The sequence below is a fragment of the Drosophila montana genome, unplaced genomic scaffold (assembly GCF_035044405.1).
Source record: "Drosophila montana isolate Dmon_TW-CO22-7 unplaced genomic scaffold, ASM3504440v1 contig_833_1, whole genome shotgun sequence".
In the NCBI taxonomy this organism is placed as follows: domain Eukaryota; kingdom Metazoa; phylum Arthropoda; class Insecta; order Diptera; family Drosophilidae; genus Drosophila; species Drosophila montana.
The window spans coordinates 15,829-29,852 of record NW_026999122.1 but is presented as its reverse complement, the minus strand read 5'-3'; the positions used below and the strand labels follow the sequence as shown (position 1 = coordinate 29,852).

General features: G+C 43.0%; 1 protein-coding gene across 1 annotated transcript; it reads right to left on the bottom strand.

The window, feature by feature from the left end:
• Window positions 1-6,207: 6,207 nt before the first annotated feature.
• Window positions 6,208-13,340, bottom strand: LOC135440105 (uncharacterized). The gene is given in 2 exon segments (XM_064699114.1): window positions 6,208-11,056; window positions 11,058-13,340. Coding segments are annotated over 2 exon segments (5,415 nt in total). The 5' UTR covers window positions 11,624-13,340.
• Between the last annotated feature and the right edge of the window lie 684 nt (window positions 13,341-14,024).

Here is a 14,024-nt window from a genome sequence, read left to right as displayed (position 1 = left end):
CTCTCTTTAAAGAAGAAGGTCGCGAGGGCGACCATGTAAAACATATGAATACAATTTTAAAATGTTATGCAATGCCAATATGAGGGTAGCATAAGAAAAAACGAAGTTCTTTTTTGAGTTTAATGAAATTCAACGAAACGCCTTCGAAAGTCTGAGGAACATACTGAAATCCGAGGATGTCATTCTCATGAACCCAGATTTTAAACAGCCTTGCGACTTAACCACTGACTCTTCCATGGATGCCATCGGTACAGTTCTGTCTCAAGGAGCAAAACCAATTACCATGATTTCCCGAACGCTAAAACAAAGCGAGACACACTATGCCACAAATGAAAGGGATTTGTTAGCCATTATCTGGGCTTTGGGTAAATTACAAAATTACCTATACGGGTAAAAAGAAGTCGACATTTTTACAGACCACCAATCCCTTACTTTCGCTGTTTCCGACAGGAACGCAAATGCGAAAATCAAAAGATGGAAATCATACATTGATGAACACAATGCAAAAGTGTTCTACAAACCCCGCAAAGAAAATTTCGTGGCAGATGCCCTGTCCCGGCAGAATGTAAACAGTTTTGAAAATGAAGTGCAGTCAGACGCTGCGACGATTCACAGCAAAAAATCATTAACTTACACGATTGATTCGACAGAAAAGCCTTTAAATTGTTTCAAGAACCAGTTTGTTCTCGATGACCCAAATTCCCGTTACAAAGAGACATCATACATTTTGGCAAAAAAATACGCCACCTAATACATTTCACAGATAAAAACACTTTATTTGAAGTAATCAAACTACTCATTAATACAAACTCAGTAAACGCGATCTACTGTGATCTGCCAACGTTAGCCAGTATACAACATGATTTGGTGTTAAGTTTTCCGGCAACTAAGTTCTGGCATTGCAAGAACGTTGTTGTTGACATTACAGAGAAAGGTGAACAAATTGAAATTATTACCACTGAACACAATCGCGCGCACAGGGCCGCTGAGAAAAATATAAAACAAATCCTTCGTGATTATTATTTTCCCCTAATATTCCCCCAATCGCATATGCGAAAGTTGTTAGATGTGGATATAGATCACATTAGAAGTTTGTTGTCCGTAGTAAAAGTGCACCATAGAATGGCAAGAAGCCTAGACTTCCTAGGCTCAGCACTCAAGGTAATAGCTGCCACGCCAGATGCGGCCGATTTTGATAAAGTAAGGTGGTCCAAGTCAAGGTTAATTGATGCAAATAATTGGCAAATAGTGATTAACTCAGAAACACAAAAGCAGATTAATAAACTCACAGACACAATAAATGAAATAATTAAAGCAAAATAGAATGAGTTAGTTGACACACCGCATTTATACGAAACATTATTAGCGAGAAATAGAATGTTAATAAACCAAATTTCAAACTTAATACTCACAATTACCTTAGTTAAATCTGATATAATAAATCCCATTATTTTTGATCATAAATCCCTATAGTTAGCCTAACTGAAGCATCGAAAATCAAAGTCCTACAGTCCGAATATATAATTCATATACTCATAGCCTACCCTAGAATTAAGTTCATCTGTACCAGAATCACCAATTTCCCGGTATCACATCAACATGTCACACTACAGCTAAATGTCAACATGTCACACTACAGCTAGAACGATGACGTACTAGCGGTTAGCGAGTGCGTAATAACAACATTCGCATCCGCTTGTAAGTTAACAGCACAAGACACCTGTGCACGAGCCCTACACGCTAGTGGTGCGGCCTCCTGCCGCACGCAGCCAAGCCACCTGAAGCCTATTGCGCAAGTAGATGATGGGATCAAAATTATCAACGAGAGCACAGCAAGGGTCAGTACAGACGATGGTCCAGAGATCACTACAAACGGAACACACCTCGTCACCTTCCGTTTCTCCGCAATCATCAATAGCACAAAATATGTGAACCAGCGTGAGATATTAAATAAGGCGCCAGGCATAGCGGGGTCACCGCTACTTAACATCATATGTCATGACCCAGTGTTGAGCATACCTCAACTCCATAGCGGCGTTGCTCTTAGTGTCATCCTAAGCGGCCTTGCCACCACATGGCAAATCGTAAAGAGAAGACAAGCTTCGCGGAAAGTACAACGGGTCATCAACAGCTATAAAGTAACCGAGGAGTAACCGAGTAACACATAAGAATTGCACATGAATAACTTTGAATAAGGAACTTGCACAACACTTATCTGTACCCATTTGCTCCAAACATATTCCGCTGACACATGAGTTCAGCGGTCTGACCGCAATGGTCAGCAGCGGTAACGTGATACTTGACTATGCTGCAATCGTCTGCGTTATCGTTTATGCTGAGTCGGCTTGCCGGCTGTAGCTTTTTAGGTTTGTAGCTTACGGGTCTAGCTTTAGGTTTAACTTCAATTCAATTTTATACTGCAATCTTCAGTTCAGTATTTGACGTTTAAGAATAAACTTGCATTAGTCCGGCACGCTACCGAAAAAAAATTTGTTGTGTATTACAATTACATTACTGAGTCACAAGGCCAGTAATCAGCAAAAAGAGCGAAGTCAAGCTCTCCAACATAATCATCATAAGAAGACGTATCCGTTTAACGGAAGTTACGCAACCACTGCTGGACCGAGTGACGAAGCAACTGTCACATCGCTGGACCAGCACACATCGCAGGACACATCATTTTTTTCAAGATATCTTAAGCAAACTAGGCATTTATAAGTTTCTTTATATTCCCTTCATTTATGCAAATTCTTTTTTTCATCGGATCACTATATCATATAGCGGCCAGAGGAACGATCGGAGAAAATAAGGTCCTTGTAATAAAAACTTTGTTTTTCAAGATATCTTAACCAAACTCGGCATTAACTATTTTCTCTATGTTTCTTATATACGGGCAAATCAATATGATCATTATGAATAGGTTGGGTCTGCAGCGCAGATACGCGGCTTTAGCTAAGTTAACATTAAGAAAAGATATATGAATCAATTGAATAAAGAACATAACATGCGACCAGTCGTGTCGCTAGCTAATCCACAAAGTGAAAAAATTTCTGCCTGGAGGCAGTATACAAAGTGGAAAGGAAAATAAATATCTGGAGGCAGACGACACATTCCGAAAAGGCCAACAAAGAGGCCAGCTATAACATCCGCCGTCGGGACTTGAACATTGAAAGTCCCGCATAATGAGTGAGTAGATAGTGTGTGTTATGGTGAATAAACGCGGTGGCTTACAAAACAAAGTAAAAACAAGCAAAGAGGTTCTAGTCAGGAGCTCCCGACTAGGGGATACACTGAACCCTCTTATTCCAACACCAAAAGCAGCTAGCGCTACGCGCTCGTTTACTTTAGTAGTAATAAAGATAAATTAAAAAAAAAAAAGTTCCCTTGGCAGGGTTTGAACTCGCAACGGACCGCATTACTTGCTGTCGCCTCTACGCAACAGCCACACCAGCCAAAAAAAAAATAGTTTCCTCAGCACGGTTCGAATTCGTAACTGAACGCGCTACTTTCCGCTGCCTTAACTTAATAGCCACACCAATAATTAAGTATTAGAGACAGAAAAACGAATTAAAATAGCAGCACAGAAAACAATACAATCTCAATTGCAATGATGTTGATAGAATTCAAAGCAGACGCTTATGAATGTGGGTGTGTACATGTATACAGAATTTCTTGGAATTTGCGCTTACTGCTGCACGTGTCTGCAGGCCAAAGCACATTTTCTTACGTGTTTCTTAACCGATCTTGATGAAATTTTCATTAGTAGATCTTATTATACTATAAAATATTTGTGTATTCTCAAAATGACAATTGCATTAAATTGTGGCCCGCTAGATAGCCCCTTCTTCGAATACATGTGCAGCCACTGCACAGCCAGCACCACCAACAAGTAAGTACCGGTGCGATGACCGGCACCGCCCCCGCCTGAGCCCGTAGGCCCAGGACATCAGCAGCAGCTATTGAACAGGCTTGAGGGGCACACCGCCACTTGTGTTATCGAGGGAGCATCAGCGTTCCACATCCGGCGACGCCCAGCTGATGCAGCGGACAAGCGACGCAGCAACGCAATAATAGATTATAATATAGATGTACACAATTTGTAAAACTGAGCGGAATCATTTCCGCCCGATTAGAAGCATAGCCCGTAAAGCTATGCGAAACGATAGGTAGGATTCTGTAAAAACAGTAATTATCTTATGTATGAGGATAACAAAATAAGTAAAATAGATATTGTACCTCAAAATAAGCCATTTACATTTGGCATAAAATCCTCTATAAACATAAAAAACATAACCAAACTGGGTTTAATAGAAATAATAATAATAAATGCCTTAAAAAGAAATATGTAAACAGGGCAAATGATCTAAATAAAATATAAGAAGATAAAAAGAAGAAAAATACGAGAAATGGTTAGAGAATATAATTAAAGAAAATAAAAATTTATTTATATGCATCAATATTTATGAATGTTTGCAATGAACACCACAGAATTAATAGCAGACATTTATGTTAGAGATGCTTATTTTAAAGAAAAAAGTCAACAATTGGTCTCAACGACCCCAATAAGCATATATGAATTATAACATTTATATATGGATACCTTTAATTTAGATTTTTCACCGTTAATACATTGCACGAAAACACAAAAGGCAATTGTGTTGACCACCATTCCCGGTGTGCAGGTAAAATCAGTAATAAATGAACACCCAATACTAGGCAGAACCCTCGTAATGGTAGCATTTAGAAAGTAAATAAATATCCATAGTATAATGGAAAGGAGGTAAATATGTAAAAAATAAATGAATTAAAAATAAATTTGATAGATCTTATAAGTCATTATCACGAAATAGGCCAATTCAAGGGCGTACAGTAAACAAACATGCCGAAATATTAGTGGAATGCTTCAACCAAGCAGGTTGATGTAGTAGGGCGTCCGCAGGGCTTCCAGGTGAACTTTTACAAAATGAATTGTCGTTGGGGGAGCGTTTCTGCTCTGCACAAATTTAACTCAGGTTTGAAAGAAAAACACGTTTTGTTCGCTTGAAGGTTATTTTCATCTGTTCTATTTTTTCAGAGTACATTACAAGAGTACATACAAGTGTATTAGTATAAGTGTGGTGAAATTTCAGTACATGTTCCATGTACTGGTTCCGGAGTTACATGGCGGTTGGATGGCGACTGTCGGATACACTTCTTGTGTGAACATGCCGCCCGCCTTGCAGTATTGCAAAAAGAAAAAGGGAGAGGGACGTGGCTCTGTTCCTACTATTGAGCACAGGAGCCGGACAATATCCACCCGAAGACCGTGTTTTGGGCCAGTGGTGCGCCGCCAAGACTCGGCAGGACGCCTTGGAGAATTAAATCCGGATATATATCCGAGCCCAAAACCAGATTGGAGATTTCCGGCTGGAACCAGCGATCGTCTGCCAATCGAATGTTGGTGAAGGGCTCGTTCAGTTTCTCGCTGACGGGCTTCGTTGGAGTTTGATACCGGAGATTTGGCATCACTTGCAGGATGACCTCTCGCTGGAAGCTAGAGGTCCTAGAGCTTATTATAGCCGAGCAAGCGTTGTCTTTACCGACGCGGGTGACGGATAGCCCGGAGGCCTTTGCCAAGGATGCGTCGATAAGACTTACCGGACAGCACGGGTCTAAAAGTGCCCGAGTGTCGCGGGTCGCCTTGCCGTTTCCGAGTCGGATGAGTGCTCTCGGGAGCACGGTTGTCCTTTTGTGTTCCATTAATGATGATAAGGAGATGGAACCAGCGGATGAAGGCGGCGCGGAGCGTCGCGCTTGGGCCTTGGTGCTGCGCCTTGTTTGGGATCGCTCTGGAGATGGCATGCGACGCGCTTCTTGCAAATGAAGCAAGGTGTGATGGTCGCCCTGGCACTTGCGGCACTTGTCCTTGCGGCGACATGACTCCCCGGAATGTTGGTGAGCCAGGCAGTTTGGGCAGTATTTATTGACTAGAACTGCTCGGAGTCTCTTCTCTGGAGACAGCCGCATGAACCGCTGGCACTTGCGCAGCGCGTGGACTCCTCGGCATACTCGGCATCGGAACGATTCCGTTGCCGGTCGGCTCTTGGATCGGCCTTGTTGTTGGCGTGGAGACATCGTGCTGTTACGTGAAGAATGTGAAAAAAAACATAGTAGACATTACTGATGCGGCTTTATACGGATGGTCCGCAGACCTATGGATCTAGGATTCTAGTCTTTACTGGAAATTTTACTGGATGGAAAATGGAGACTAGATTCTATCGGGAGCAGGATCAGCTTAGAGATAGGTCTCTTGGAGACACCTCGGGCTGTTAAGACGTCGACCACTCGGACTCTTTGGTCGTCGCCAGGATAGGTCGTTTGGATTCGACCTAGACGCCAGTCATTAACTGGAAGATTATCTTCTTTAATAATGACTAGATCGTCCCGTTGTAAGTCTCGCGTTGGAGTTTGCCATTTGTTTCTTTTGTGTAACTCTAAAAGATACTCATGTTTCCAACGGAGACAGAACTGTTGTTGCAAAGCCTTCAAGCGCTGCCAGCGGTTGATGATGGACGCGGCGTTTTCCTTGATCTCTGGCTCTGTGGCGGAAAGTAGAGGACCCCCGACTAGAAAATGACCGGGAGTCAGAGCTAGGAGATCAGTAGGATCTTCCGACATTGGAGATATCGGTCTTGAATTCAGGCATGCTTCAACTTTGGATAGGAGCGTGGAAAGCTCTTCGAAGGTGTATTTGGAGGTCGATGTAGACTTATAAAATAGATTTTTGAAACTCTTTACACCTGCCTCCCACAGGCCACCCATATGCGGTGCACTAGGAGGGTTGAAGTGCCAGGACAGTTTCTGGAGACTGTAAGTGGCCTGGAGTTGAGTCTTAAGCGCTTCTACAAAATCGCGCGAGAGGACTTTGGCCGCTCCGACGAAGGTTTTGCCGTTGTCGGAATGCATTTGACTTGGGCACCCTCGTCGTGCCACAAATCTCGCAAATGCCGCTAGGAATTTTTCTGTGGTCAGGTCAGATGTAGCTTCTAGGTGGATGGCTTTGGTGCTGAAGCACACAAAGACGCACACGTAGCCTTTCGTAATAAGACAGGCTCGACCTGTGTAATTTTTTACATCGAAGGGGCCTGCAAAATCGACTCCTGTGTGAGTGAACGGTCGAGAGAATGTGACTCTCTCCACAGGCAAGTCGCCCATGAGCTGCGTTTGCAATTTCTTTTTTCGGATGACGCAGATTTTGCAGGAATGAATTGTGGATTTGACCAACACCTTCAGCTTTGGAATCCAGTACTGTGATCGTATTAAACGCATCATGAGCTGGTTGCCTCCATGCAAGGATATAAGATGGGTGAAAGCGGTCAAGAGACGCGAATATGCACATGTGTATGGCAGTATGATTGGATGCCGCTCATCGTAGCCGAGTGCTTCGGCCGCTCTTACACGACCACATGCTCGAATAATTCCCTTACCATCTAAAAAGGGGTTCAAATTAAGGATTTTGCTGGAAGTGAGCTGTTTTTTCGTGCTCAAGCAAGTGTACTCTGACGAGTATGCTTGTCTCTGGGTCAGGAGAATGAGTTTTTCTTGTGCATAAGAAATCTCGTTGCTGTCAATTTCAATAGTTGACGGGAGCGACAATCGTTTGCAACGCTTGAAGAAGCGATAGATGTAGGCTAACACTCGCAGGGCTCGATCGAACTTGGAGAAGCGCTCGAGGAAAGAAAATGAGGGAGCCGTGTTTACGAGGTTTACCTTAATCGTACGTTGCTCTATTGTCGTATCTGGGAGGGGATCTGAAGGAATGGGCCATTGGTTCTGAGGTAGGCGTAACCATTCTGGCCCGTGCCACCACAGCTCATTGTTGACTAACGCTTGTGGTGGGGCACCTCTGCTCGCTAGGTCCGCTGGATTGTACTCGGATCGTACATGGGACCATTTATTGGAGTCGGTGGCCTGAGTAATTTTTGCGACTCTGTTTGCTACAAAGGTAGTCCAGGCGCATGGTGGCTTATGAAGCCAAGCTAGCACAATTGTGGAATCTGTCCAATAGAACCAGTCGCCGCCAGCGGAAGGTAGCTGGGGACTGAGTGCAGCGGATAACTCGGACAGAAGTGCTGCTCCGCACAGCTCTAGTCGTGGCAAGGATATCGTCTTGACCGGAGCGACCCTCGTTTTCGCTGTTAGGAGATGTACTGAGATGCGATCTTGTATCTCAGTGCGCACGTAAATGGCGGCCCCATATGCACGCTGCGAAGCGTCACAAAACCCATGGTATTGGATAGTCCCCTGTGGGCGGAATTCGACCCATCTAGGGATGCGAATCGCACTGAGGCCCGGATACTCTTGCAGAAATAAATTCCACTTAATGAGAAGACTCTCAGGTAGCGGATCGTCCCAGCCCAGTTCTTGGAGCCAGATCTCCTGCATGAATATTTTTGCCTGGATAATGACTGGACCCAGCCAACCTGCTGGGTCGAACAGTTTGGCAATCTGTGAAAGGACTTCACGTTTGGAGACGGACTGTTTGGCTGTTAGCTCGGATGGAGCGAAAAAGAACTCATCGGTGTCAGCTTTCCATCTGATCCCGAGAGTCTTTGCCGAACAGGCTTCCTCGATCTCTAAAAAGTCGGCGTGAAGCAAGTGGTCCTTGGGAATCGCTCTTAGCAAGTCCTTTTCATTGGATGTCCATTTTCGCAAGGGGAACCCGGCAGATTCAAGGGCCTTGCGGAGTTCTGCAATTGCTTGATCTGCTGTTGATTTGGAATGGGCTCCCGCTAGTACATCGTCGACATACATATTGTTTGCGATAATGTGACTTGCTAAGGGATAGAGCGAACGAACGTCATCAGATAACTGATGTAGTACCCGGATTGCCAAAAAGGGGGCACAGTTAACTCCAAACGTGACTGTGCTGAGTTCGAAGTCACGAAGCTCGTTGTCCTTTGTTCGGAACAGAATTCTCTGATAGGGCGTGTGGTTGGGATGCACAAGTATTTGCCGATACATTTTTGTGATATCGGCATTGAACACATATCGGAAGAAGCGCCATCTTAGAATTTGAATGGTTAAGTCGGATTGCAGAACGGGCCCTGCATGTAGCACATCGTTCAGACTTTTACCATTCGATGACGGGTGGGAGGCGTTAAATACTACGCGGAGCTTGGTCGTGGTGCTGTCAGGCTTGTGAACAGCATGGTGTGGTAGATAAAAGTTATCTGAACCATTGCTTGGAGGGACTTGTCGCATGTGACCTAAGTCCAGATATTCCTGGATCACCGCATCGTACTGCTCCTTAAGGGGGGCATTTTTTGCCAGACGATTCTCATTTCGTAGAAATTGAGCTAGTGCGATGGACCTTGAATGGCCTAACTGGATGTGATCGGAATTCTTGAATGGCAGTGTGACCAAGTATCTGCCGTTTTTATCCCTTTTAGTGGTTTTTTGAAAATTGCGCTCACAAAAAAGGTCGGATTCCTTTTCCAGCTTAACTGGAATATCCTCCACCTCCCAAAATTTTGTGAGCAGTTTATCCAAGCTCGCATTTGGATTCAGCGAGACTTGAGTCGAAAAGGATGCGACAGATTTGGCACTGGTCTTAGAAACGGGGCCTGTAAGGATCCAGCCGAAAATCGTTTCTTGACCAAGGAGAGTGCCACATATGTTGGGATAGGAGCCACCTAACAATATGGATGGGAGGATATCGGCGCCGAGAAGCACGTCTATCTGTGAGCTCCTATAGAAAGAGGGATCGGCCAAGTGTAATTTTGGAAGTTCTTCCAAAGCAGTTTGGGGGATGGTGTAGGAGGGCAAATTGCCTGCCAGCTTTGGAAGAACATAAGCCGAGGTTTCAATATGAACCCTGGGCTTTATAGGAGAGCCAATATTAAAATGGCAAAGTTTTTGAGGTTGAGCCGAAATGGCTTGATTCAAACCGGAGACCTGTGCGTCGACGGGTTGATAAGGAAGTTTAACCCTTTTGAACAATCGCTCTGAAATAAAGGTCGCTTCAGACCCAGAGTCGATTAATGCCCGGGCTGTATACTTTGTGCCCAAATGACACACTTGGATGACAGCCGTGCCGAGGAGAACACCATGTGAGTTTGCGGAAAAATAGTTTTGAACGGTAGCTTGGGTTGAAGTAGAAGTGGACTGTATTGGTGAAGGAGGGTTCAAAACTATTGGTGTTGTGGAAGCTGAGGGCACCTGGGGTCTGTCACGGTGGAGTAGCGTGTTGTGACGTCCCTTGCACGTGAAACAACTATGTGCGCTGGTGCAGTCTTTCAACTGGTGCTGTCTGGCGAAGCAGTTTAAGCACAGCTTTTGTTGCTTAATGACGGAAACTCTCTCGGGTACGGACATTTGTAGAAAACGTGGGCATAGACGCACGGGATGGTTTTCCTTCTGACACAATTTGCAGTGCTGTGGCTTTGCAGTCACTGTTGCTTCGAAGGTTCTCAGGTGGTTGGACTCTTTTCTTGTGGGTTTGGACTGGAGTGGCGTATGTGCGGTAGGTCGTACATCCTCTATCGCCTCCAAGGTGCGATATCGGTCGATCAGAAATAAATTCATCTCGGACCATTGAGGGATCTCTGCCTTATCGTGGAGCGATTGTTCCCATAACGACAGCGTGAGCTTAGGCAATTTAGAGGAGCACAAGAAAATTAGCAGACAATCCCAATTTTCGGTGCTCACCCTGGACAAGTCGAGAGCCGTTAAACATCCCTGGATTGTGCCCTGAAGCTCTTTAAGGGCGGCTCCAGACTCTTGTGTTGCTGAGGGGAGATTGAAAAGAATTTTCAATTGACTATTGACTAATAGTCGCTTATTCTCAAATCTCTCCGTCAGGCTCGCCCACGCTGACTGAAAGCCGTCATTCGTGAGCGGGGACTTGGAGACAATTGCTCTAGCTTCGCCGCTGGTTTTGGAATTAAGATGGAACAATTTTTCCACCGGCGTCAATCTTGGATTGTTAATATAAACAGCTGTAAACAAGTCTCGGAAAGTAGGCCAGCGTAGGTAATCCCCACTGAAAACTTCAGTGTCGCATGGCGGGGAGACTGCAACCCCTGGACATGGAGAAGTTGGAGGGGGGTTGCTCAGCTTGTCTATTTAACGCCGTGGCTCTTTCTATTTTTTCGCTTAGTTGAGCCGCACATCGCTCGTAAACGGAGTACGAGTAATCATATTTAGCTTGCATAGCCACCAGGTCACTGCTGCTGCAAGCGCCTTGGTTGAGAGCTTTGGAACATAACTCGTACTCGCGTTCTACCTTTTCCCATAAAGTCTTAATCTGATCTCGTCGGACTTGGAGAGTGAACAGTGACACGTCACTGTCCGCTGCGTCATTGATCTTCACTTCAAACTGGCCTAGTCGGTCAGTTATAGAAACGAAGTCGTTCAGTGCCATTTCGCTTGACTTCTGCATTTTTTGCGTAGTCGAACGGGTAATTTTTGGGGTAATATCTCTTGTTGGAATCGGACTCACAGTCTTGCGGACGGTTGTGCTGGTACTCTCGACCTTGAGTTTCCCGAAAACTGCTCTAGGTGAGGTTAAAGGTCGCTTTGACTCCTTGACGGACGGTGCTGTGAGTCGTTTTTGGCTGTTTTGATCACCACCGATTGGCATACTAGGCTCTTCACAGAGCCAAAAATTGTACTAACCAGGTGAAATGTGATCAAATACAAATAATTTGAATCAGCAGAGAGAAAACGGAATAAGAAATGGCACAGGAACGATGGAATCGAGATATCAGAATAAAATGGAATGACCGAAATGGTGTGCACTATTGAGTCCAACGAAATCGGAAAATTTTGTTAAATTAATTATTTTACTAATAATTTACTAAATTGATTCTTATTTAGTTTCCTTTAATTGAGAAAAAATCTAATTATTTCTTTATTGAAACACCAGAGAAAAGGATTTATTCTCTTTTGACAAAGCGGCCGTGTAGTGGAAACGGATCGCGCAAAAAAATGATGCTTATCGCTTATTGCTTATTGATGGTTGAGCTCAAGAAGAAGCACGTTTATTCTAAACGCAGCTCAATGAAAAGGTTTTTTGTCATAGAATTATTTATATAAATTGTTATTTTAAGAAAAATCGCACGGATATTCGATTTATTACGCAACTTGGAAACGTCTTAACTTATAATTATGTTTTATAAATTTTTTATAAGAATAAGAAAAAGTAATGTATATGTTTGTATTTTATTAAGTAAACGCAGCTCAATGGCAAGGTGGAAACATACAAAATATAAAAGTTTCACAGAATCAGTTTATCGAAAACCGATCTTGACACTTTACAACCCTGTTGTTTGTTTACGTTTTGCACTTGCCAATTAATTGGTAAAAATAAATATATAAATTAATATTGAAGCTGCTGTGGAGGAAAAAATAACAAACGATACACATATAATAGGATGTGCGTGTGTGTGTATACATGCAGGTGAATTTGCACAGTGTGGTTTTAATTAATTAAATACCAATTAGAATTGTGTGTTTTTATATATGTATTTAGTGTGTGATTCTTTGGTGAAGGTTGGAATGGAGAAGCGCATACACTTGTTGTTCAACGGAGCGAAAGCCTATGTGTGCAGATATGTCTTGATGTACTTGCGTACATCAATATGGCGATCGGTTAAATTTTTGGGTATGCACTTGTACATATATGTATATACATATGTACAGACACCAATATGGCGACCTTATCGGAGTCACTTTCTGTTTTATTTCTTTCAATATTTATCACTTTTTAGATGCCTTAATGGCCACGAACAATATTTTATCTGCGGGTTTTTTTGTTGAATTTTTTAAATACAATTGCCCCTCGCTTTAACCACGGACAATGTGAAGCGAAAAAATATGTTCAGACACACAAAAGAATTAATTAACTGGAGTTGCCGGAAATTTGGCAATGGACAAGTTGAGGTAGGTGCACTGCTACTTATCTTGTTTGAATTTATAGCTGTTCCTGGAACCTTTTCTTGCAGATCCACCAATGCTTGCTGGGGCGAACTGGATATACCAAATGTTGTAGAAGTATCCGGCTCGAAGGACCAAATGTTGTAGTAGGGCGTCCGCAGGGCTTCCAGGTGAACTTTTACAAAATGAATTGTCGTTGGGGGAGCGTTTCTGCTCTGCACAAATTTAACTCAGGTTTGAAAGAAAAACACGTTTTGTTCGCTTGAAGGTTATTTTCATCTGTTCTATTTTTTCAGAGTACATTACAAGAGTACATACAAGTGTATTAGTATAAGTGTGGTGAAATTTCAGTACATGTTCCATGTACTGGTTCCGGAGTTACATGGCGGTTGGATGGCGACTGTCGGATACACTTCTTGTGTGAACACAGGTGTACTAATATATGACCAAAGAGACAGACTAGATAAGACACATTGGTCCCAGGTATCAGAATGTTTGATCAAATTACAATCAAACTTGATATACATAAAATAGAAGTATAATTTGGATATATCGATAGCAACAATCTTAAACACCCCATTGACATCTGAAACTGGTGAAGAACCAGAATCGAAAGAATCAGCAGAGTTTGACTTAGTAAATCCAGAAGAGTTTGAATCTTCTAATTCAGAAAAAAAAAAGAAGATTTAAATAATCTAACGATTCCTGATGTTTTAAAACAATTCGCACTATCAGATCAAGATTTTTCGGATTCTGATACAAGCTCTAGTGTAGCCGAGCAAAAGCCTTGTATCAAGGCCGATGAAAGCAGCCGCCCAAAGGGCGTTTATAAAAGAAATTTCGTTGCAGTGCCAGAATTTAATGGAAAAAAATGTATCTACAAAGATTCATCACGATAATAAAATTGGTTGATATGGCAAAAGGATCAAATGAAACAATAACAATAGAGGTAATAAAGTGCAAGATATTTGGCTCAACCCTCTGCAAAGTCCAGAATGAGACTACCATCAATGCTATTATAAAGAAATTCCAAGACACAGTAGTCTGTGAAACATCCGAAAAGGCAAAAATGGCAAATGTGTATCAGAAGGACAAAACAGCTACGC